Source organism: Pinus tabuliformis, chromosome 1_2, assembly GCF_031772625.1.
Source record: "Pinus tabuliformis cultivar Carrire ecotype Pingquan chromosome 1_2, CPIR1, whole genome shotgun sequence".
Lineage (NCBI taxonomy): Eukaryota > Viridiplantae > Streptophyta > Pinopsida > Pinales > Pinaceae > Pinus > Pinus tabuliformis.
In genome coordinates this window covers 768,561,570-768,588,367 of record NC_142298.1, presented here as the reverse complement: position 1 = coordinate 768,588,367, position 26,798 = coordinate 768,561,570, and the positions used below count along the sequence as shown (strand labels likewise).

Below are 26,798 nucleotides of genomic sequence, written 5' to 3'. Positions count from 1 at the left end.
TGGGTTTTTTTGTCAAATTTTTCTAAAATCTGCCAAGAATTTATTGAAATCACAAATTTGATAAATAATCCTGTACAATCAAAGTGCCCTAGAGATTTTCAGAGTGCTGAATCTATATATACAATAAAAACTAGTTTAAATAACACAAATCAAAATTTCACCTCAAATTTGCCACTAAAAAGTCCAAAAAAATCCCACTAAAAACAATTCCAATCTAAAATTACTCACGACAATTACTTACTGAGGCAAAAATGAATGCCCAAATCATGGAGCAAATCCTTCTAGGTATTACGTATTGGTTGTGATTAACATTGGTCAAAATCGTTGACTGTCAACGTAGCTCTGTCCAATGCTTCTCATGGTTTCCACGTTGATGAGGATCCATAATTTGTGACATGGCCCATTAACGTGGACCGTTCACATACCATCAACGCTTGGAACCACTGACACTTAATTTATTGTAAGCATTATCGAGCCGTGGTCACCGCCCACACCATCGTTGCTGCCTCCAGGGATCTTCGTGAACCTGTTTCAACGTATATGCCAATCAAAACTATAGTACATCCTTACTGAAAAAATATGGTAGTAAAATCCTAAGGTTTAAGTTATAAGCTGGCATAATTCTGTGCCTCAAAGAGCTTGTAGATCATGACGGAGATGCCCATAGCATGCGTTGCTTGGGCAACAACGAAGGAAAAAAATAATAATAAGGATTTTCGCCATTATGAATACAATGAGCTTATATATAGACAATCAATGGCTAAGTCAGGCAGGAAGAAATTTGAATAAAAGTTCGATAATTTAAAATGCACGGAAATTTTTTAAATGAGGTGGCTGGAATTTTCACGTAAAGACTACAATATTTCCCTCACTGATTTGGAGTGTATGCGCTAGATTTGGATCTCATATGTCTCCATTACTTAAGAAACCAGAAAAAGGTTTCAATGTTGCAGAAATTCCAACTATTTCATGCCCATCCAATTAAAAGGATCTAATTTTAATTGAATTTGAATGTTCTTCTTTTGCAGATTCTGTTTTCTTTGGTGGATTGCACAAAAAAATTTCTCCATATTTTACGACGATGACGTTGAATATTTCCGCATTTAACAACCATACATTTCTCTTTATTTACGCGAAGAGAAGGATCCTTTTGTCGTGGTTTGCTTATTCTTGCCTTGATTTTTCGATCATAAACTTTATATTTCCAACATTTTGCAAAACCGTGATTATTCTTTCCGCAAAAAGCACCACAAGTTTGGAAAACCATTAGAACTATACCTTGGAGACTTCTTAGCTAAATTGTTATTTTCTGAATCTGAATTACTTCACCCCTTCACTCTCTTGTTACCTTTTCATAATTTAAGCACGTGTGGATTCAATTTTAGATGAAAATCCCAACAACATGGCTTATTAGGTCTTCCTTTCTGGTAAAAATAAAATGATACACAAGAGCTGATATTGTTATGTTTTGATGTATTTTTACTGGAATAATACTTTATTTTGCATTTTTTTTTTGGAACATTCTCCTATTTCACCATAGCCCAGACCTTCGAAGCCAGATCTTTCTTTTACTTCCACTGATAATTCTTTGGACATTTACTCCAAGTCCTCCTCCCTTTACCCCATATTGGTCCTCCTCCCTTTACCTCATATTGGTCAAGAGCTTCATACCTAATCCCTTGGTATGTTTCTAAGGTTGCAAAAGAAATTAAACCATTATTTTCAAGTAATGAGATTGAATGTAAATGATTACCACTTACCTCATTTTTTCAAGTGAGGAACAAACATGCTCATATAATATTTTTTGATTCTTGAGGTATCCTCCTTGGATTCTTGATAGTTCTTCTTTCAGCTCATTGGAATTTGTTGTTGATGAAAGATTCAAAACATCACCCTCATCATGTGGACAAAATGTATAGATTTTGTCACCTTCTATCTTGGAGGGACTTCCTGTACTTGACTCTTGTTGATGCTTAGCCAACAACTCCTCCTTAGCTTGTAGCTCAAGTTGTAATTCTTGTATAATGTCTGCGAGGAATTCTCCATGATTCTTCAATTCTTGTTTCTCCTCTTCCAAGCTTTGAAGAAATCTTCTTAACTTTGTATTCTCTGCTTGAATAGTCTGATTGATCTCTTCAAGTTCATGAAGCCATGCTTGTTTCAAATATTTCCCCATGACTTACCACAATCCCTACAGATTTGTGAACCATGATCTGATACCAAGTCATCTAAAAAATTGAGACTACATAAAACTTGCAATAATATACTTTCACTTGATTGTAAATAATTATTAATTTAAGTTACAATTTTATCCATAAACATGCAAATTTCATCATAATATTGTAACTTAAAACCACATATAAAACAACATAGTCAAGCATGAACAAATAACATCATCAAAACCAAGATGACAACATAATTCACCCCCTCCACTAGGCTACATCTTCGAATTCGCCTCCAAAGGTTGAATCACTTTTATTGTCTTTCTTCAAAGAGGAATTTGTACAATGCTCTATAAAAAAGGGTGGCCAAACCTAGAGTTGTCTTCTACTATCAAAAGACTTCAATATTTGTACATACAAATAATTCCTCCAAAATACCTCTTGAGCTCTCCAAGCTCACAAAAGCTTTCTCAACATGAAGCTCTCAAAACTTCTCCAAAAACTCTCTCAAGCTCTCTAGCAAAACTCAACCCCCCCCCCCCCCCCCCAAAAAAAACAAAGAGTACAAAAGAGAATTTACAACTTTTTGAGATCCATAAACAAAGGAGAGAATATCTCCTTAGATCCACATTCCAAAGAGAGAATAATTGATGCAGGAGCATCCAGCTAGGGCACCGTGACCGGGTGTTGGTCTCTGCCAGGGTGGAGAGTTATATTAGCATATTGGTTTTCTTTATGTTCAGTTTGTCAAAGTAGGATGTAGGACTTTGTTTTTATTTTTAATCTCAGTATTAGTCAAGGGTAGTTTGGTCGGTTAGGGTCATTTATTTGTTTGTCTTTAATCAACAGTAGATTAATAATTGTCCTGTCATTTTAAAGGAAAAAGACAAATGTGTCCAATGTAAAATCTTGCCATATAGGCAGAACCGAATACTGGAATAGTTACGTAACTATAAGGCTTACAACTGAAAAAGTAACTACACAGTTCAATTAACTGTAGACAAAGAACATAAATGTAACATCGAAAATCATTGAGAGGGTTCAGCATTTTTGCATACAAGTAATAAAAAAGACAGAGAACAAATTTAACATCCATCCATCTGTACTATTGTCTTCATACTGTGTAACTATATTTCTCAATTATTAAATGATTCAGAAATGACAAACAAAGTGCAGGCATACAGTTTTATATTTTCCCTCTCTTAAGGAACAGAGTATTGTCGAACGCATACAAGTTTTCAAGACCAGAACGGACAAATCGTGAACAAGCTCATGGCCAGAAGAAAATCAACACAGAAAACCAATTGAACGAGAAAATCAGAACCTGAATATTGATTGGACAAACCCCAAACAGAGGTAATTCGTTACAATCTATTATATACCATTTCTTTTCATTTCCAACGAAACAGAAAAATATATGATTGTTATTTCATAAAAGTCCAGTATTACATTGTCAGAATCAATAGAGGAAACAACGACCAAGAGACATAGCATATCCTAGTCAAGTGTTTGACATCGAACAAGCCCTCATATCCAACTAAAGTATCAGCCAAAACGAATTACAAAACTGGAACCGTAACAGGGGTGAGCCTTGGTCGTATAACGACACAAACAAGAGCTAAGCAAACGAACGCTGAGGCGCGGCTACCAGAAATTATAAACCCTAGTTACAACCCTACAAGTCTACAGGAACAAAGCCTACCAGAAAAGCACCAAAGGGTTTGGGAACCAAAGCGTTGAAGCCATCCATACCCGAGGTCGAAACCTTCAGAACAGGCCACTGTCAATCAAACCATGCATAAAAGAAAAACGAATAGAGATATAGTTCAAGCAAGGGGAGAAAAAAACCTTACCTGGGAGTGTGTTTGAACAAGAAACCGCATGCCACAGAGCCACAAAACATGGAAAATTACCTTAGGCAAAAGGAGTAAACATTGTTAGCATTTGAACCAAGAAAAGACAGAAGTAAAGCATGGAAAGATGAATTACCTGAGAAGTCATAGTAGAGTGAGCCATCGTGCCTGTAACCTGAGCCTACGAGGACAGTAACAAAAAAATAATTTAGAAGCAGAGCTGTAGCAAAGTAACAAATAGCAGGACAGTAATGGTTGGAAACCAAACTGAACCAACCAGTGACCGATTCCATGTTCGAGCATATGAAATAACCAAATTGTGCCAAGAACAGCAAATAAACCAACCTCCAGAATGCGTGAAAGGACCACACAGCAGAGAACATAGTCGCCAACAACACAGGCAAGCTTGTAGTTCAACATTCATTTGTAGACAGAACCAAAACAGATCATCACCATAGAAACCCTCGCGGAGCTCTCATAGCAGAACAGAAATGTCGAAATGACAAAATGCCAAAGGGTTTTGCCGTAATGAACAAGTGGGAAACGAGGATCAAGGCAGGACAGGTCAGCTCTCATATTTACACTCCACAATAAATGATTGCAACCACCACAGAAAATATCCATTGATTAAAACAATGATTAAAAGCCTAATCATAAACCAAATCCAGATTAATCAATAACGCCGGACAGACTTAGTTTTAAGTTATACATTGGAGCATGGGCTGGGTCCCATCATAGTGGTATCAGAGCAGAATATTTTTAAAGTCAGTTAGAGAAATGAAGGTAGGAAGGCGAGGTCGTGGCAGAGGTGTTTGAAGAATAACAGAGGAGGATTGAGAGAGGAGATTAGGATTCTTACTGCCCGTTTGGAGGTAGTTGAGGCAGGGAGAAGAAGAGATCCAGAGGTAGGCGATGATAGAGAAGAGGAAGTTGAGGTGACAACAGATGGATCAGATGGAGAGGGCCTAGAAATGAGACTGTTGAGATCGGTCTTAATGGCAATTAGTAAACCCAAACCAGAACTCCCAAATTATGACAGCAACCTGTCCACAGAGGTTCTGTTGGACTGGATCAGTGAGCTGGATAAGTATTTCGAGTGTGAGGAGGTTGGTGAAGACCACCAAGTTAAGTTCGTTGCAACAAAGTTGAAGGGACATGCAACCCTGTGGTGGGACAGTGTCCAAACAAAGAGAAGGAGATTGAACAAGCTGCCAATCAAAAACTGGTCAAGGATGATGGCCAAGTTGAAGGGCAAATTTTGCTGAAAGATTATCAGATTGCACTACACAGGCAAGTGCAGAATCTGAAACAGAAAGGGATGATAGTAAGGGAGTACACTGAAGAGTTTTATCGAGTGAATCTAAGGGCCGGTTATACAGAGGATACTCCAGAGAAGACAACCAGGTATGTAAATGGTTTAAGGCTAGAAATTTTAGATTAAATTAGTATGTTGTCTCCAAAGAACATTTAAGAAGCGTATTAGAGTGATATGAAAGCTGAAGAGAAAATTACTAGAAAGCAGAATGCCAGGAGAGGACGAGGAACCGGCAGAGGAAGAGGCCAGTCCTATGGCAGAGGGCGAACTGCTAGCAGTAATGAGGAAGGCAGCAGTTCTAAAGCTTCTGGACTGGTGGAAAAAGGGGACAACATAAGAGGAGGTAGGCCATATCAGCAAGGCAAGGGAAATGGCCGAGGTAGAGGAGTTGGTTATCAATGTTATAGGTGTCATAAGTGGGGGCATAGATCATTTGAGTGTCCTGAGGCAGACCAAGCTGGACAGAGGGGTGCGTATGTTGCACAACCCAAAGAAGCAGAGGCGCCTCCCCAAGAAGCAGAAAATGCTTTAGAAACAAGGGAAGCCCTAGTTTTGAACAAGGTGTTGTTGAAACCAACCAAAGAAACCACTGAGCAAATGCAGCGGAAAGCTTTGTTTCGAGTGGTTTGTAAGTCACACGGTAAGTGTTGTAAGCTAATTATTGACAGTGGTAGTACAGATAATTTAGTGGCCACAAAGATGGTGGAAAAGTTGGAATTGAAGCAGTTGAAACATCCCACCCCTTACAAAGTTTCATGGCTGCAAAAAGGCCATCAGTCACTGGTAGATGAGCAATGCGAGATGGAGTTTCAAATAGGCAGATATAAGGATAAGGTTATTTGTGACATAATGCCGATGGATGTATGTCACATACTGCTAGGCAGGCCATGGCAGTACGACAGAAAGGTGGTACATGATGGAATGAGAAACTGCTATAAGTTTTTCAAGGATGGAATCAAGCACATGCTTGTGCCCGTCAAGGAGGAAGGAACATGAAAGGACAAGTGAGCCAAGAGCATGTTGGTCAGTGGAAAACAGTTTCTGAAACAAGTTGAGGATAGCGAGGTGAGTTATGTAGTTGTAAGAAGAGCAAAAACGATACTGTTGCATATAGAGGTGACAGATTTGCCCGCAGAAATTTAGCAGATGTTGTAGGAGTTTACGGATATAGTGGTAGATGACTTGCTAGATAAACTACCCCCCAAAAGAAGCATAAGTCACCATATTGACTTCATACCCGGAGCAAGTTTGCCGAATAAGGCAACATATCGGATGAGCCCCAAGGACAATGAGGAGATTAGAAAGTAGGTGCAGGAACTGCTAGACAAAGGATTGATAAGGGAGATTTTGAGCCCTTGCGCAGTTCCAATGGTTCTCGCTCCCAAGAAAGGAGGAGAGTGGTGGATCTGCACAGACTTGAGGGCCATCAACAAAATCACCATCCGGTACAGTTTCCCACTGCCACAGATGGACAACATGATGGATTGCCTAAGTGGGGCAGCATATTTTTCTAAGATAGATTTGAAGAGCGGGTATCATCAGATCCGAATTCGAGAGGGGGATGAGTGGAAGACAACCTTCAAGACTAACGAGGGACTGTATGAGTGGCTGGTTATGCCATTCGGACTGAGCAATGCGCCCAGTACATTTATGCGGTTAATGAATGAAATGTTGAAAGAATACATTGGAAAATTTGTGATAGTTTACCTGGATGATATACTAATTTTTAGCAGGACAAGGGAGGAGCACCTTCGACATGTTCGGAAAGTGCTGGAAAAATTGCAGCAAAATAAGCTGCTGATAAATCTGAAAAAGTGTACTTTTCTGCAAAAAGAGTTGATTTATTTGGGCTTCGTAATAGTAGAAAATGAGCTGAAGATGGATCCGGAAAAGATTGCAGCGATAGTCAATTGGCCATCCCCGAAAAGCTTATTTGAGGTACATAGTTTTCATGGGCTGGCGAGTTTTTACCAGAAATTCATAAGAAATTTTAGCAAAATTTGTGCACCTATGTTGGACACTATTAAAAAGGCCAGTCAGCCTTTTCGATGGACTGATGTAGTGGAAAGGATTTTTCAGCTATTAAAGAAGAAGATCACAGAGAGACCGATCTTGAGATTGCCAGATTTTAAAAAGCTCTTTCATGTTCGCTGTGATGCTAGTGGTACGGCTATTGGAACTGTACTCAACTAGGAGGATAAACCTGTTGCATTTTTTAGCGAGAAGTTAAATGAGAGTAGGTAGAAATATTAGTCCTACGACAAGGAGTTTTATGCTGTCATCTAAGCACTGAAGCACTGGAGACACTATTTGCTGGGAAACGAATTTGTGTTGTTTTCGGATAATTCTACACTACAGTATGTGATGCAACAGCACAAGCTGAATCACAAACAAGCCAAGTGGGTGGAATATTTGCAGAGTTTCACCTTTGTGTTGAAACACATCAGCAGGCAGGCCAACAAGGTGGTGGATGCATTGAGTAGGAGGGCTTTACTTTTGTAGGAGAGTACTGTACAAGTGCTGGGTTTTGAGCACTTAAAATATTTATACTAGACTGACACAGATTTTAAGGAGGCCTATGACGCATGTCAGAATCCCTTGGTGAGAGATAACAGTCCATGGTTGGACTACAAATTGCAATAGAAACTGTTGTTTAGAGGATGACAGCTATGCATTCCTGATTGCTCGATGAGAGAGAACATTATTCGGGAGAAGCACAGTGGAGGTCTAGCTGGACATTTCGACATAGACAAGACACTCGAGCAGCTTAGTCATTTTTACTTTTGGCCAAGAATGCGAAGGGATGTATAGCGATTTGTGACCAGATGTAAAGTGTGCCAGTTAGCGAAGGGTCACAGTCAGAACACGGGATTGTATACACCATTACCTGTTCCAAGTAGACTGTGGGACTCAGTCAGCTTGGACTTCGTCTTGGGTCTACCTAGGACATAGTGGGGTTATGACTCGATGATGGTAGTAGTGGACAGATTCTCGAAGATGGCACATTTTATCCCTTGTAGAAAAACCAGCGATGCCACTCATGTGGCCCACTTGTTCTTCATGGAGATTGTCAGGCTACATGGTTTACCTAAGTCTATTCTTTCTGACAGGGATGTGAAGTTCACAGGGCACTTTTGGTGCACCTTGTGGAAGAAGATGGATACATAGTTGAGTTATAGTTCTGCTTATCATCCTCAAACCGACGGACAAATAGAGGTGGTAAACAGAAGTCTGGGAAACCTGCTACGAATTTTGATTGGTGAAAATTCACAGATGTGGGATCGAGTACTTGCCCAGGCATAGTTTGCTTATAACGACTCACCTAATCACAGCACAGGTTTCAATCCATTTCAAATCCTGTGTGGCATGCATCCTCACGGAGTGCATGAGTTGCGAGATCTCGGACAACAAGAAAGGCGAAGCACAGATGGAGAAGATTTCGCTAACGCGATGAGATATTTGCACGAGCAGGTGAAACTTAAATTGCAGGACAGCAGCCAAAAGTATAAATAGCAAGCAGATTTGAAAAGAAGGGAAGGACAGTTCAATGTAGGAGATGAAGTCCTCGTGCATTTGCGCAAGGAATGCTTCCCTAGAGGTGCATACAATAAGCTGAAGTATAAGAAGATAGGTCCCTGCAAAGTCCTCCGGAAATTTTCAGCGAATGCCTATGAGATACAACTGCCACCAGGGATAGGCATTTCACCCATCTTTAATGTGGCATACCTGTTTCCTTACACTACTGACCCAGAAGAAGAAGAAAGAATCACATGGCCTACATAGAATACCCAGGATGGAGGAGAAACCTGGATGAGACAGATGCCTTACGTTCAGCCTCCCGAGATTGAGAGAATCCTCGACACTCAGGTGGCCAAATGAACTCAGCGGAAGGAATATCTGCAGTACCTGGTCAAGTGGAAGAACCGTCCTATTGAGGACAGTTCGTGGCTTGATGCCAGGCAAATTGAGCAGGCAGGTTTTTCAGTCGAGAAGCTCATGGACCGGAGTCATGATTTCTTTTTGCCCCAGGAGCCTGATGCAGGAGCATCCAGCTAGGGCACCATGACTGGGTGTTGGTCTCTGCCAGGGTGGAGAGTTATATTAGCATATTGGTTTTCTTTATGTTCAGTTTGTCAAAGTAGGATGTAGGACTTTGTTTTTATTTTTAATCTCAGTATTAGTCAAGGGCAATTTGGTCGGTTAGGGTCATTTATTTGTTTGTCTTTAATCAACAGTAGATTAATAATTATCTTGTCATTTTAAAGGAAAAAGACAAATGTGTCCAATGTAAAATCTTGCCATATAGGCAGAACCAAATACTGGAATAGTTATGTAACTATAAGGCTTACAACTGAAAAAGTAACTACACAGTTCAATTAACTGTAGACAAAGAACATAAATGTAACATCGAAAATCATTGAGAGGGTTCAACATTTTTGCATACAAGTAATAAAAAGGACAGAGAACAAATTTAAAATCCATCCATCTGTACTATTGTCTTCATATTGTGTAACTATATTTCTCAATTATTAAATGATTCAAAATGACAAACAAAGTGCTGGCATACAGTTTTATGTTTTTCCTCTCTTAAGGAATAGAGTACTGTCGAACGCATACAAGTTTCCAAGACCAGAACGGACATACCGTGAACAAGCTCGTGGCCGGAAGAAAATCAACACAGCAAACCAATTGAACGAGAAAATCAGAACCTGTATATTGATTGGACAAACCCCAAACAAAGGTAATTCGTTACAATCTGTTATATACCATTTCTTTTCATTTCCAATGAAACAGAAAAATATATGATTGTTATTTAATAAAAGTCTAGTATTACATTGTCGGAATCAATAGAGGAAACAACAACCAAGAGACAGAGCAGACCCTAGTCAAGGGTTTGACATCGAACAAACCCTCGTATCCAACTAAAGTATCAGCCAAAACAAATTACAAAACTGGAACCGTAACAGGGGTGAGCCCGGGTCGTATAACGACACAAACAAGAGCTAAGCAAATGAACATTGAGGCGCGGCCACCAGAAACTATAAACCCTAGTTACAACCCTACAAGTCTATGGTGATAGAGCCTACCAGAAAAGCACCGAAGGGTTTGGGAATCGGAGCGTTGAAGCCATCCACGCCCGAGGTCGAAACCTTGACCTGTGTAGCCAGAACAGGCCACTGTCAATCAAACCACGCATAAAAGAAAAACGAGCAGAGATATAGTTTAGGCAAGGGGAGAACAAAACCTTACCTGGGAGTGTGTTTGAACAAGAAACTGCATGCCACAGAGCCACAGAACACGGAAATTACCTAAGACAAAAGGAGCAAACATTGTTAGCATTTGAACCAGGAAAAGGTAGAAGTAAAGCATGGAAAGATGAATTACCTGAGAAGTCATAGCAGAGTGAGCCATCGTGCCTATAACTTGAGCCTACGAGGATAGTAACAAAAGAAAATTTTAGCAGCAGAGTTGTAGCAAAGTAACAAACAGCAGGATAGTAACGGTTGCAAACCAGACTGAACCAACCAGTGACCGATTCCATGTTCAAGCAGATGAAATAAACAAATTGTGCCAAGAACAACGAATAAACCAACCTCCAGAACACGTGAAAGGACCACACAGCAAAGAACATAGTCGCCAACAACACAGGCAAGCCTGTAGTTCAACATTCATTCGCAGACAGAACCAAAATAGATCATCACCATAGAAACCCTTGCGGAGCTCTCACAGCTGAATAGAAATGTCGAAATGACAAAATGCCAAAGGGTTTTGCCATAATGAACAAGCGGGAAACGAGGATTGAAGCAGGACAGGTCAGCTGTCATATTTACACTCCGCAATAAATGATTGCAACCACCACAGAAAATATCCCTTGATTATAACAGTGATTAAAAGCCTAATCATAAACCTAATCCAGATTAATCAATAGCACCAGACAGACTTAGTTTTAAGTTATACATTGGAGCATGGGCTGGGTCCCATCAATAACTCTCTTGATCCATAAAAATAGGAACTTATGCGATTCTTAAGGAGAAAATATCTCAACTCCAATAGACTTGGACCTTATCCACATTTTTTAAAGGAAACAATCCCATGAAAATATCAACTCTTACTTGAAATTAGGAAAATGGTTTCTGAGGTGGATTCTCACATTTAATCAATTTCCTTTTTTACAATTTAAATGAAAAATAAATGAGGACATTGAACACTTTATGCTCATGAAATTTTAAATAATTCTGCCTTTACCAATCTTACCTTGAACTTTTCTTTGGCATGGTACTCTTTGGAAACTAGTGACAAGATCCTCCTTGATCACACAAAGTCCAAAATGGGTTGGGAGTTCCAATGAAGTCACATAGTTTGATTTATGTGTGTAAATCAATGAAATATGTCATTCAATTGCAAAACTATGGAATCAAATGAAACTCCTCCATTATCATTAATTTGAGGCTGTTGAGAGGATTTCTCGGAACCAATAACCTCAAGGGACGAGCCTCGTTTAAGGGTGCTATAAAAAGAAAGGTCAAGGCACAAAACAAATATGATCCAACCCTCAATATCCCTAGAGTTTACATCGTGGATTAGATGAATTAGGTTCCCACTATAGCATTTAACCTTCCAAAGGTTACTGATTTTTCTCCACCTTTCAATCCCGAGTAGTTATTTGTAGTTTTAATAGATTTTGGCCCAAATCAGAGGATCTAGATCAATGGGTATACTCTAATTATACCTCAAACTGTGAAATTCATTTATGCTCCAAGTTTTTTTTGTTGTTGTACAATTTGATACATTAAGGTATATGGATTTTTCCTTAAAATAGGTCCCATTGATTTGGGGCAACGCAAGTCTTTTGTGACCCCATGGTTTTTGAGTTTTGATGTCAATACAATGGTGGTTTCCAAAATTCCAGTTTGGATCATATTACAGAATCTTCCCCTTTTGGCATCACAAGTATTAGAATGAATTGGAAATACATTTGGAAAGTTTGTAAAGAGAGATCTAGATATATCTACAAATGGAGTTTTTACTTTTGCTAGGATCTATGTAGAGGTAGACCATAGTAAAGGTCTACCTTATTGCATTCACTTCATTCATAATAATTTTCAGTGGACCCAACCTTTAGATTTTGGAAAAATGACATTAAAATGTGTATTTGTCTTCAAACATGACACTTACAAAATACATTCCCATGGGAAAAGAAAGATCTAAAAAGAAAAAAGAAACAACTCTAAAAACCAATTCCAAGAGCAACATCTTTCAGAAGAAGAGGACGATGAAACAATAGAAATTTCTACAAATATGGATGTCTATAATCCATAAAGAATATTATTGGACGAAGGACTTGATCAGGTAAGAATAATGATTCAAAGCTCGAAAGTTATTATAGTAGAAAAAAGTATTACTATAGTAGCAAAAACTATACCTCCAGTACAACAGATCGAAAAAACTCCCACTAACAAAGAGACTAGAGGCATTAAAATATTCCATGCATTTGATATTTCAGACTTAGACAAAGAGGTCTCCTTGAAGGTGGAAGAGAATCAAATTGAAATTGTAACTGGCACTCCGAATTAAGGAGTTTGGTCCAAAATAGAGAAAAAGAAAGGCATTATAACTGGCATTCCCAATTAAGGAGTTTGGTCGAAAATAGAGAAAAAGAAAGGCATAAAAGAGTAGCTAAGTGTCTTTACACTTAGACCCAAATTGTAAATTTTTATAGTTGTTTTCTTTTTATAATTTGTTTTTTCTTTTTAGGCATGAGCCAATTCAAAATCATATGATTGAATTCTTTTTAGAATATGCATAATTTAATTTCGTTTCAATAAAATTAAGATTTTTTCCTTGGAAAAAAATGAGTTAAACATATATAAATTTTAAAGAACATGTAACAATATTCTTAACCATGGAGATTCACCCACTTTACCACGGATATTTTTAACTTGTAAATATCTCTTGTTACAATACCATGGGCCAATACCATTGTTTATCAATATCATATGCCCAACATGACATTTGTTGATATGAAAATTTCTTTAATTAATTAGTTTGAGATAAATTAATTGAAGAAACATAACTAACTTGGAGATAAATTTGAATCCTTGATTTGTGAATACTACTATGAATATTCTAGGGTATTTCATGGAGATTAAATCTCTACTATCCACCTAACTATTACTAATAATTTAATTAAAATTGTGAACTACTTTGATTTGTGAATACTACTATGACTAGTACAACCACATTAAAAATATTAATATGATTGATATAGTCGAAGGCTTCATTTGTATCAATGATTGATAAATATATAACAAAAAAAAACTATTGCAACAATTTTTTTTTATTAACATTGATTTTACTTAACCCTTAAGAATCCCAAGTCTTGATAAAAAAGGAGAATTGTTGAAGAGTTTCTATCCTTTACAACAAAGATAGAAAGAAGTTTTTCTAAAATTAAGTATGCTTTGAAAATCCCTAAGAAATTGGTGGGCATTAAGACATCAAAGTTTTTAAATTTATTAAAAGTCAATGCAACCTAACAAACTCTCTCACAAACTACAATCGTCGATAAGAATTCAGACAAAGCATATGTTGTGTGCGAGTTTACTAATGTCCTACGTTTTGAGTGGTCTCACCATCCTTCATTAGCATATGTTGTGCATGAGTTTACTGATGTCCTATGTTTCAAGTGGTATAACCATCGTTCATCAAAGACTCAAGGAAATTAAAATTGGGAAACACCTATCCTAAAATAGACACACCTATTGGCATAACTATATGTATTATCATGGATTTAATAAAATTAAAATTAAAATACTTTTATATATAGATATGACATTTATATAAATATAAATAATATTATTAAGGACTATCATAAATTCATATTAATCTCTTTAGGTGCAAACTTTTCCTTATATTTTTACTCAAAAGAAAATTGCATATTAAGAGATTTGATTCCTCTTTATGTTTAGTAGATACAAAATTAAGATGAATATATTCTAATTTTATATCAACTTGTTGATGGTGCTGGACTCGCCAACATGTCAGGAGATATCCCTGGTAAGAAGTCCCAATTAGAACTTTGACCATTTGGTGTAGGAGTCCCAACAGTGGGTCATATGGTAATGCCTTGACTGCGATTTCGCACAGAGCAAGATAACTCTATTCGTAGCAATGGTGTGACAGCTGCAGCGAGTCAAGGAAGGTGCATGAGAGGTTTCAACACATGGGGGTTGAGATGAGTGTGCCCATTGGACACCTGTGATAGCATGCAGTTAAGAAGGGAACACATGAGCAAAGATACATCACAACATGGAAGGAAAGTTAGCAAACAATCCAAAGTGATGGTTAAACCAACAACACATTTAGAAATATTCATACATACATACACAGATAACTATACATGCATGCGTAAGCAAACCAATACATATATCATTTAGAGTAAACCAGATAACATAGAATACAATACAACATATGCATGAAACATGTTGGCTCTTGTTATATTAAGAAGTGTAAGTTCTAGTCATACAATACATCCATGTCCAACCACTAGTTCTGATAGTGGAATGTTACAGCCACAACTGCCTGCTCCTCCAAAGAGATGTACTAGCTCTGTACAGTGGAGAAGCCAAGGCTCATTACAATATTGTCCAAGCTCTCTCCAAGATAGTCTTATTGGAAGCTTGGCTGACCAAAAGCATATACAATGAGTTATGAGGGACTATTTATAACAAAGGGTGGGGTGACCCTTGACATTCCCCTTTGTGACAATTCAACTATCCTCATGACCCTTCATCTACTCTATGACTATTACATTCAATTATCGAGACTTCACTTACACTTGACAAGACATTACATTACAATGCACATGTACCCATGTGAGAGAAATGCCTTGAGAAATCCTTGCTAGACATCACTCTAACTTAGACAACCATGGAAGTCCAACTCCTCAACATCCTCATGTTGATCAACAGTAACATACTGATGCCAAGATTGGTAGTCCTTGATGGTGTCTATGTGCTCCACGGTGACATCTGTCTGAAACTTGACTCTTGCCTCCATAGCATCCGAGTACACTGCCCAGGCTCCTCTGTCCAACTCGTCTGAAAGCATGTGCATCATTGTCTTCAATGTGGTCAGACCAACAACATACTTGTGCATGATGTATGCACTAATGGGCAAGTCTAGGCTGGTAGAAATGTGCATCAACTTGTCAAAGTATGAGTCAATATCTAGTCGAACCTATGCCTTTATCTTCGCCTGGGTGAGAGTCCTAATAGATGGGATCACATGTGTGTGCACCACAACATCCATATTCTTGAATACTCGTGCATGGGAAGCCTGCATGCTAGTGATGGTCTGTGGGAGCTCTTCATATTTCTAGATCTCACTCTGGATACGCGCTTTCAGCTCGACCGCATTGGCCCTCATCATCTTAGGCAGGTGAAGTGGGGCTCCCTTGTATTTCATCGTCCATGTTTGCATGTCATCAATGACAGCATGCAAGTTTGTTAAGATACATGCTCTTCTAGCACATCGCTGCTGCCATCCGTTGAGATGGACGACTGCCTTATGCACAGTACCAACTTAGAGTGCAACACTCACATAATTGTGTTAAGGGACAATACTTCATTTAGTATTGCCTTCTTCAGTTCAACTCAGGCGGATGCTGTCACCAACTCTCCTCCTTGCTTGGTCTTCTGTAGTTCCTTCGCCATTCGCTCATTCTCAGCTATCAAAAAGAGAACACTTGAGCTAGTGGCTTTGACATACACCCTGGTTGCATAGGCCAAGGCTACTAGATGTTTGCTCACATCAGTCACGATCACTCATTCCTCAACTTGCATAGGAGATGTATGATCCTCCAGAGTTGAAACTCTGCGAGACTGCACAACTCTATGTTGAGATTTGTCGAATGAGATGTTGTGCATCTCTCTTTCTGGATGATCACCAAGGATCTCAGTGCCTCCTTGGTCACTTAAGACTTGCTCATCATCTGGATACGATGAAGTGGGTAAGTCGACCTCTTGGTGGTGAGGCATGATTTTGGTGTCCTGTTCCAACTCTTATTGCTCCATGTCCGCATCAACTGCTGGAGTGCTTGTTCTATCTGATGAGTGAAGTCTTGCTCCTATGATGGTTCACCCTATCTGCCTGATGCCAGTTGTTTTGATGAATCCACTACCTGTATAGGCGTTGTTTCATATATTTGCACATGTTTCACTGCCTACTATACCTGTTTTTGTCGCGCTTCCCTCTCCTATTTGCGCAGCTCTTGTTCCTTCTGGAGTTTCTCATTTAGCTCATGCAACTCCTTCTCTGCTTCCTCCATTCTTCTCTTCTCCATCTGCCTTTGCACGATTCACTTTTCATGATGTTGCCTCTTCGCCTCTATAGCCATAGCTTCATTCTCTACCAATGGATCTACTCAGAACTTGCAACTTTTCTCTTCCTCCATGAGATCGACAATCTTCCTCTTACCCTTGTCATGCACTGGTACGCTTGCCTCTATTGCTACTGCTACTGCTACTGTTGGTGCTCTTCGAGATGCTACTTCATGCTTTTTCGTTAACCACTCCACAACGAAGCTAGCCTGTTCATTGGTTCTAGAGAAACTGTGGCAATATCTCCATGGGTCCTCCTCGAGCTAGTGAAATGCCTCGTGGATCCAGTGAACTATATTCTTGTGCAGTGATCCTTCACAATGCAATGCGAGTCATATGGATTATAACTTCGGAGGTCAAATGGATACTTCTTCATCTATTCTACTTCGACATCTGCTTGCTTGATACTCCAGATCTCATATAACCCAATCCACAACGGAAGAGCGGGCCAAGGTGCCTTCTTATTCCAGTGCAGTCTAGCTGTCAATCTTGTCGAGATGTGATATGTTGCTTCTTGCATGACAAGTATGTCCAAGGAAAACTTCGGTAGAACATGCGGAGGCTTCTCTGTGCTAAAAATTTGGATTAAGGTGTCCGACGGTGAGGCATACCAATCAATAGTGTCTATCAGTGCCTCCATTGCTTCCTTTAACATGCAGGGTGGATCCTGTTCGAATATCATCTTGTAAACTGGGATGAAAAAATGATTGGACAACTGTGTGATTACTCCTCTAAAGCTGCATTCAAAAAAAAACTTGAAATATGTTTTCACATCAGTCTCCACTAGTGACCATGCCCACTCCAAGCCCGTGAACTCTTGTCGGGCACAGATTGCATCTAAGATGTAGGCGGACATGTAAATCTCTACATGCATACCTCGAGGTGACTTTCGAGCCTTCGTTAATTGTTCCTTCAGCTAATGAGCCAACATGCTGGACCAACTACATGGTTTTCCTTCTCTATCTAGTTGGTCTAGCGCGACCACCCAACTCTGTGGGAAGGTTTCCGTAATTTCTTGGCCATACAATCGACATGCAAATATGAACAAGTATTGATATGCCTTTCGCAATATATTTGTCTTGTAGATCTAGTTGGGTGTCAACCTGAATCGAGCTGGCTCCTTTACCCAGTTCTTCAAAATGTCTTTGGAGTTAGTACTGTCGTTGGGTAAGCTAAAGGGAGTCTTCATAATAGTTGTAGGCTCTAACATCTGATACATCTCGTCATAATCTCATGCCTAGAAGGTTGCAAGCTTCGTCCCAATGACACTGCTCAAGGTCATCGTCTTAGGATCAGTGCGAGAAACGATCCAATGTATCATGTCTGTGCATGGGAACACAGGGTATCTGCATGAAATCCGGTACAAGTCGGACTTGTGAATGTTCACATACACCTGACGGTCTTCAAGGTCTTCCTAAAAAATTCTTGCAAATGCTTAATTGACCTCTTGTCACTTCATCTTGATGTCCTTGTCTAGAAACAACTTTGTATCTTCATAGATCGGTAGAGATGCGGACACCCGTTCAACTAATGCTCCAATTTCACTTCTAGATCCCGCTCTCTTAGAGGCCATTGATCCTATCCTTCTAAGTGGTAGATGAACACCTAAAAGATCTAGAGACAAGCAACATGCATGGCATGAAATTTGTCAGCGAAAACCAAAGCAAACTCGGGGAATGATATAGCATATATCGGGGGAACTAATAGGAAAAATTACACAATATCTTCTAGGAGTTGGGTGTCTTTTGATCCCGCTCTCTTAGAGGCCATTGATCCTGTCCTTCTAAGTGGCAGATGAACACCTAAAAGATCTATAGACAAGCAACATGCATGGCATGAAATCTGTCAGCGAAAACCAAAGCAAACTCGGGGAATGATATAGCATATATCGGGGGAACTAATAGGAAAAATTACACAATATCTTCTGGGAGGCTGGGTGTCTGGCTTCCAAAACTGCACAAAAGGTAATCTGGGCTATCTAGGAGGCAATATTGGTTTTTGGATGTGCATAATGCTCAATCCAGACTGGTTTCTAGGATTGCGCAATGCGCAATTCTAGCTGGGAGTGACTGCATGCTCAGGGACTGCATTGCGCAATTTTTTGGGCTAGCAGTCACTGTCCCTCAGAAATGCACAAAACATTCTTCGAGGATAGTGGATGGGCAGAAATTCACATTTATGGAGAGGATGGGAAAATCTTTCCTTCCCCAGATTGTGTAATGTTGTCTCGGTGAAGGCAGAGTCCGAGCCAAGGTTAGTCAGACTCGCTGATGGGAAACTGAAAGAAAATATGGGAGTGAATGCACAACGAAACTAAGTGAAAGTAGAAGTGATTGACAGTGCATGAAAAAATGAATGAAAGATTCAGTAAATGGATCAACATGCTTGTGGGTGAAGCAAGTCGCCAAATCGGCGACTATTCATGCAAAACAGTTTCATGAATGTGATAGGAGTGAGATAGAAATGAAAACTGAAACAGTACTAGGAAAAGCTAGTATGCATGTAAATGATAGCAAGCATTCAAAGAAATCAAGTAAACAACACTCACACAAGCGAAAATACAAAAAGTGACATGAATGCTAAAAAAGACAAGTTGAGGCCACTTACCCGTGAATAGCTAAGTTGGATGTGTTGAAGAGTCTTGGATGTGTTGTGGAATGTCAGAGCTCCAAGATTGACATGAAAGAATGAGCTCTGATGCGTCGAATAAATAAGTTTTGAGCTCATGACGGGCATGCCACAAATCTAGGAAAAAGCGACACTTGGAGGAAAGTTTCTGAAACAACTTTGCATGTAACCTCCAGCTGCTAAAAATAGCTCCCTGAATCATAGGATTCCTTTTGCATGTTGCCTTTTTCTATTCCAGGAAAAAACAAGCCATGCATGCAAGTCAAATTTCCTTAGTCCCGGGTGGAACTAGTCAACCCAGCTGCTCATGCGTGAATTTGTTCAATCGCTGGAAAGAAATGCACATTTCTGGCTGGGAGCTAGGCTGCCTGCCCAGGGGATTTGTACAATTTTTGGGAAGAGCAGCTGACTGCTGCCCAGATTTGCACAAATTCTACGTTGAGCAGCCTTGTTGGGGAAAATTGTGCAATTATCACTGTGAGGGTTGATTGGCAGAATTGCGTAATTCTGGAGCCCAATAGGCTGCCAGACAAGATTGCGCAATTTCTGGAGGGAAGGATGGTTTCCCTCCAGAATTAGCCAAATTTTTGGGGGATTTTCTCATCCTGCAACTGAACCAAGTCCAGATGAACAGCCTATGATGGGAATGCATCAAGTTGTGATTGACAGGCTGCCTTTGTGTAGGAGTAACACTAAAGCTTGTGTACTTGACGAAGCAAGATAAGGTGTTGTGGAAAGTTGGTAGGGAGGCTCCAAAACGAAGCTAAGGAAAAATTCTGGAGGGTGGTTGTAGTCGCTACAACACTTGGTGACAGATTGGTAGAACTCCAGCTCTCTGAATGTACCTTGTTCATGAAAATCAAGTCTAACACCTCTGGAAGTATTGTTTAGTTGTCAACTCATCTTGGTTTCACACTAACTTGATTGTAACATGTAGCATCTACCAAGCTCTTGGTCGATTGACACACATTCCAAGCCAAGGCAACACAATTTTTTTGATTAGGGTTGAAGGGTATATTGGTGCACAAGAAGTATAGTTGTTAGAGTCTTAGTTTCATCTCTGGTGTTGCTCCGCTTCTAGTAGGCCTGGACAGTACCCCGGTGGAGTCACATAGGGACACAAGCATGGCTCTGTTTCCAGTGAGCCTGGTCAGTACCCCGATGAAGTTACTTACATCACCTCTTTGCATAGGAAGCCTTCCTCTTCTTTCGCCTTATTCATTTTTCATTTTTATTTTTTCTTACTTTTCTTTTTTTCATTTTTTATTTTCTCAACTATGCATAGCACTTATTCATTTCAGAGGCAAAAGAGGGATCCCAACTTATTGATAGTGGAAGAGGATTTTCCAGCAGAGAAGTAGTTTATTATACCTTTGACGTGCATGTTAAGGTTTTCCCCCTCACTTGATCCAAGTGGATCTTCAAACACAGTGGCATGGAGAAAGCTCAAATTTCAAAGTGGTGGAAAGGTAATTAACTTGACATCAGATCGAAGTGCTCGTCACCCTGATTCCAATGATGCGAACGACACTCCAATCCAAGTCTAGATGAAGGAGATAGAAGCAATCAAAGTTGGGTTGACTTTTGATCATTGGGCAGGTTTAACGAGGACACAATTTGCACTTTTCCGGCAAATGAAATCTGGCCAACTCTGGCCAGATTCTGGATGAAATCGTGGCCTAGTTAAAAAGACTCCTACGATCCAAAACCAAAATTTCAAAAACGCACCATTTTGTTATTATAAAAAAAATATATAAAAAAAAGGGTGGCGGGCCACCAACCCCGCCATCCCTTAACCGCACCAAACAAACACATGAAAAAGGAGGGGTAGGCCACGACCCCCAGCCCCTCCCCCGCCCATGGAGCCGTTACCACAAATATATACGGGAGGGGCAGGCCATGACCCTGACCCCTCCGCTGCTCCCATGGAATGGTCCATTAAAATTTAATATGGGTGGTGGGCCGACCTTGGGGCATGGACCCAACCACCCCACACCCATTTAAAACATGGAACCAAAACAATGCACCGGCCACAACAAAACAACGGAGGGGGGTATGGTGGGCAGGCCCGACCCAACCAAAAATTTAATTTATTTTTTTTTCTTTTGTAATGTATAAAAAAAGGATGAGGCGGGGTTTGACCTCCCGACCTCATCCCTATTAACTAGATATTCAACCAATGCACCACAACAGAGTTTTGGGAAAATCCGCCAACATTTTTTATTTAAAACGTTGTTTTAGTGCGCTCAGGCAGAGGAGGCAGTGCACGTGGTTTGAGGCAGAATTTTGCAGGAGGGGCGAAATTTCACTTTGTTAGAATTTGACAAATTTTATATGGTTTCAGCACTTCTCAACGCCACGAACGCAATGGCATTGTCTGTTTCTCCATCAAAGTTTTTCATTTTTTGGCCATTTTTCAGTATGGAGGTATAAGACTCCTTTTTGTAACTGATGCTTATACTCTTCTTTTTCATGTCACTTAATGAATGAAGGCCTCCCATTGATCGAGCAGGGCTCGGAGACGTAGTCCAAGATGGACGAACTCCGTTATCAAGTCTTGTTGTCTTCTTTCATGCTTTATGTGTTTCTCCTCTTGTCTCATGTGCACATTAAGTTTTCTCTGTTAAGCTACAATTTATGCATGTAATTCTTTAACACATCTATAAGAAAAAGATTTTGGATCAAGTGGTATCATAGTAGGTATCTTTTAGATGTGAATTGCATGTTTGTATGCTAACAAGAAACAGGATCCGAAGAGGTGAAGGGAAACTAAATTCTTTCGATCTCGAAGTGGGGTGTGCACATCGAAGGAGAAACATGGCAGATGAAGAGGCTCTATTTGAAGAGGAGCGCAATTTCCACAAAACCTTCTATTCAATGGCAGAGAATGTTTGTCAGTTTCTTTCAAGGTTGGAGAAAGAATAAGAGAGAAAACCAGAAGAACAAGGTTCAATGCATGGAAATGGTGGAGAAAAAACCCCTCCTTCTCCTTCCACGAGTGAAAGTTCTTCTTCCTCTCATCACCATCATTGTAGAAATTAAAGGGATGCATCTAAGAAACCTTTCTTTAAATTAGATGTCAAATTTTATCTTCCCATGTTTAATGGTGAAAGTAATGCAGAAAAGCTAAATAACTAGATTAGGAAAATTGAAATCTATTGTAGGATTCAATAGATCGAAGAGGATGAGGCAAAGATTCAACTGGCCTCTCTTTGGCTGAGTAGCACCGTCTCGTTTGGTAAGAGAGAAAATTGCGAAGTAGTAAGAGTGTGGGTAATATTCTTTCCTCATGGCCTAATTTCATTTCTTCATTAAAGGAACAAATCTATCCCTTGGGTTACAAACAAAAAACCTTAATGGATTGGCAATACTTAAGGCAAGGTAGAGCTTAAGATGTTCAAAGCTTTACAGAGGAATTTAGAAAATAGGGACTTAATTTGGGCATTGCACTTGAATCACCTAAATTAGTAACTAAGTATATTGGATCATTACATAGTTACCTTAGACATTCATTATTATTGTTTGAACCAACTACTATTGACTCCGCCAGTGTGAAGGCAATCCATCTTGAGAACATGGGAAAAAATGAAAGAGATGATCATTTCAAGAAACCACCTTTCAAACTCCAAATGGAAAACCCAAAGTGAAAGGAAAATGAAAGGAGAAGAGGACGACATCAACCAAGAAAGATGAAGGAGAAAGACCTTATTGCAATCATTGCAAAAAGTAAGGTCATGACGACGATCATTGTTGGAAAAAGTACCCGGAAAAGAGACCAAAGAAGTATGGAGGAAAAGGCAAGCAGAAGACAGTGGAAACTATGCAGCAAGACCTTGGATCCAATTCCGGAGATGAAGCATTGATCACAACAACAGCAACAAAAGGTACTCTTACACCTCATTTTAATTTTGAATCACAGGAAGGCACTAGTTCAATAGATGAGTCTCTTCCTAATGAACAAAAGAGAATTGAGCTATTTCATATTAGAGTTATCATAAATCATACAAAAGTAGCAACTCTATTTGATACCGGATCCCAAGCAACTTAATTTCAGAGTCCTTGGTAAAGAAGCTAGGCTTGGAAACTACACCACATCCAAACCCTGACCCACTTGGATAGATACATGATAAAGCAAAATTAAATGTAACTAAGCAGTGTAAGGTTAAATTTGTGATTGCTTCTAAGTTAGTGGATGAGGTAAAACTTGATGTAATACCATTGGATATCTGTGGCATGGTGTTAGGGAGTCCATATCTATATGATAGAAAGGAAATCTTCTTCCATCATGAAAACAAATACCAAATCACAAAAGATGGGGTAGAATATATTATAAGGGCTCATCAAACTAAAATCAATGCCAGCCTTGTAAGTGCAAGCCAAATGAAGAGGTTGGTGAATTCCAGTAAGGGTTGCATGCTTATGATTGTAAGGGGAAAAGATGCAGAATTATCCGATGCTTTCCAGGGTTGTGATCATGCGCATAAAAAGGAAGTATGTGAATTAATTTCTAATTATGATGAGATGTTTCAGGAACCAAGAGGATTACCTTCGAAGAGGGAAATCCAACATGAGATCCATTTGCAACATGATGCTCCTTTACCAAATATTGGCATGTACAGGATGTCGACCATTGAGATGGAGGAGATCAAAAAGTAGGTGTAGGAACTATTGAACCAAGGGGTCATCAAACCGAGCACTTCTCCATGCGGCTCACCAATTGTCTTAGTGACAAAGAAAGATGGCACATGGTGAATGTGTGTGGATCATCGTTCACTAAACAAAATCATGGTGAAAAATCATTACCCTCTTCCCCACATTGATGAATTATTAGATCAGTTAAAGAATGTTATCTATTTCACCAAATTGGATTTGCGTGGTGGTTGTCACTAGGGCCGAATTGCAGAGTAGGATGTGTGGAAAACTACCTTCAAGACCAAACAGGGGTTGTTCAAATGGATAGTGATGCCATTCAGACTTTGCAACACTCCAACCACTTTCATGAGGGTCATGAATGATCTCTTTAGGCCTTTCATTGATGAATTTTTTTTTGCATATCTAGATGATATCCTTGTCTTTAGTAAAAGTTGGAATGAACATGTATGTCATGTGAATAAAGTGTTTGATGTATTGAAAAATGAAAAACTCTATGTAAAATTGTCAAAGTGTGAGTTTGGGAAAACCTCTTTGGTTTACCTAGGTCATTTTGTTGGTCATGGTTAGTTAAAAATTGATCCTTCTAAAGTTGAAGCATATGTAAATTGGCTTAAGCCTACTAGTGTAACCGAGGTTCACAGATTTTTGGGTGTAGTATAGTATTGGAGGAGATTTATTTCCAATTTCTCTATTATTGCAGCACCTTTACATGCATTGACAAGTGTAAAGCAAGTCTTTCAATGGGGAGGAAAGCAACAGAATTCCTTCGAAACATTGAAAGAAAAGATCAGCACCGCACCGGTCTTGGCCTTACCAGATCTCAAACAGCCATTCAAGATCAAAACAGACGCCAATGGATATGCCATGGGAGTTGCACTGATGCAACAAAAGAAGTTGATATGTTACCATTCAGAGAAGTTCTCTCAGGCTGTGATAAACTACCCCACTTATGAAAAGGAATTATATGCCTTGGTCCAGAGTGTGAAAAAGTGGAAACACTACCTGATTGGCAAGGAGACCATCATCCATACGGATCATCAGCCCTTGCAATATCTTCAATCACAGACCAAGATGCAGCAATCTCGTCATTTCAGGTGGATGGGTTTTCTACAGCAGTTTCATCTGGTAATAAAGTATAAGAAGGGCACTAGCAACAAAGTGGTCAATATGCTATCTCACCCTCCTATTTCTGCTTTTGTTATTTTTCATAATGCTTCGTTATATTTTGAAAGTTATGTTGAACAATATGTTAATGATGACGACTTTAAGGAGATTTATGCAAAAATAACCCATGGTTCATAGGTGGAAAACTATCAATTGCAGGGGAAACTGTTGTATCACCTTGGCAAATTGTGCATACCCACAGGAGAAAGGGTACATGTAATCTGGGAGGCCCACACCTCCCTTGTGTCTGATCATTTTGGTATTGAAAAAACTTTGTGTCATGTACAAAGATTTTGTTTTTGGCCTCATATGAAGAACATTGTGACTTGCTATGTAAAGGGTTGTGTGATGTGTTCTGTTTCAAAGCCCTCTAATAGAAAACTCGGGCTCTACACACCACTACCTATTCTGAGTCGTCCATGGGAAAGTGTGTTGATGGATTTTGTAGGAGGTTTGCCTTTGTCTAGAAAAAGTCACGACTATTTGTATGTCATTGTTGACCATTTTAGTAAGATGTGTATTTTAATGCCTTGTAAAAAGCAGATTACTGCAGAGCAGACTGGTCATCCTTTCTTTTAGCATGTTTGGGTCCATTTTGGGTTGCCCACATCAATTGTGTCAGATCGGGACTCTCGCTTTGTCAGAGTGTTTTGGACTAGCTTGTGGAAGACGTTGGACACCAAGTTGAAAAGAAGCATGAAATTTCATCCATAGACTGACGGACAGACTGAGGTTGTCAATTGCACCGTGGTACATTTGTTGCGAGGCTATTGTGGGAAACATCCTAAGTTGTGGGATGAGCATCTTCCATATGTGCAACATTCCTACAATCGAATAGTGCACTCATCTACGCATCATTATTTGAGACATGTTTTGGCTACCTGCCAAAAGACCCTTTTGATATGGTCTTTGGAAGGGAATATGACTCCAGTGGACGCGATGATAGGGACAAAGCACATCAGTTCATTCAATGGATCTAGTTAATTCATCAAGTAGTACAAGAGCAGATGGAGAAAATTCAAGCTCGGTACAAGGCTCGACATGACAAACACCGAGTCGACCATCAATTTCAGGTGGGTGAAAAAGCATGGTTCCACATCAGCAAGAATAGGATGAAGGGAGAAGGGAAGAAGTTGTGACCAATTCGTTAATTCACCAATAAGTACAAGAGCAGTTGGAGAAAAGTCAAGCTCGGTACAAGGCTCGACATGACAAACACCGAGTCAACCATCAATTTCAAGTGGGTGACAAAGTGTGGTTCCACATCAGCAAGGATAGGATGAAGCGAGAAGGGAAGAAGCTGTGACCAATTCGTTATGGTCCATTCACCATCTTGGAGAAGATTGGAAATAATGCCTTTCGTCTCGATTTGCCGATATATATGCAAATGTACTCTGTAGTGAATGTGGAGAACTTAAAGTTGTATGAGCCACCATTGATTATGGACACCGAAGAGGTGGGCACAGTTCCTACAGTTGATGATTTTGCACCAGAGTATCTCGATGAGTTACCTGAAGACATCATCCTTGATAGAAGAACCAGGACTTCACGATGGGGAGATGTGGAATACCTTCGAGTTGGTTTCAAGGGGATGCACCCTAGCAAGGCAAAATGGTTGGAGAAGGAAAGAGTGAGGGAACAA

At 39.6% G+C, this 26,798-nt stretch overlaps 1 protein-coding gene across 1 annotated transcript in view; it reads left to right on the top strand.

Moving 5' to 3' along the window:
- Positions 1-6,326, top strand: part of LOC149208099 (pentatricopeptide repeat-containing protein At2g27610-like) — an 82,044-nt gene extending 75,718 nt beyond the window's left edge. Inside the window, exons 3-5 of the mRNA XM_089398237.1 lie at positions 5,306-5,419; positions 5,531-5,970; positions 6,211-6,326. Coding sequence (XP_089254363.1) covers positions 5,306-5,419; positions 5,531-5,970; positions 6,211-6,326 — 670 coding nt within the window. The remainder of the gene's footprint in view (positions 1-5,305; positions 5,420-5,530; positions 5,971-6,210) is intronic.
- Positions 6,327-26,798: the final 20,472 nt, after the last annotated feature.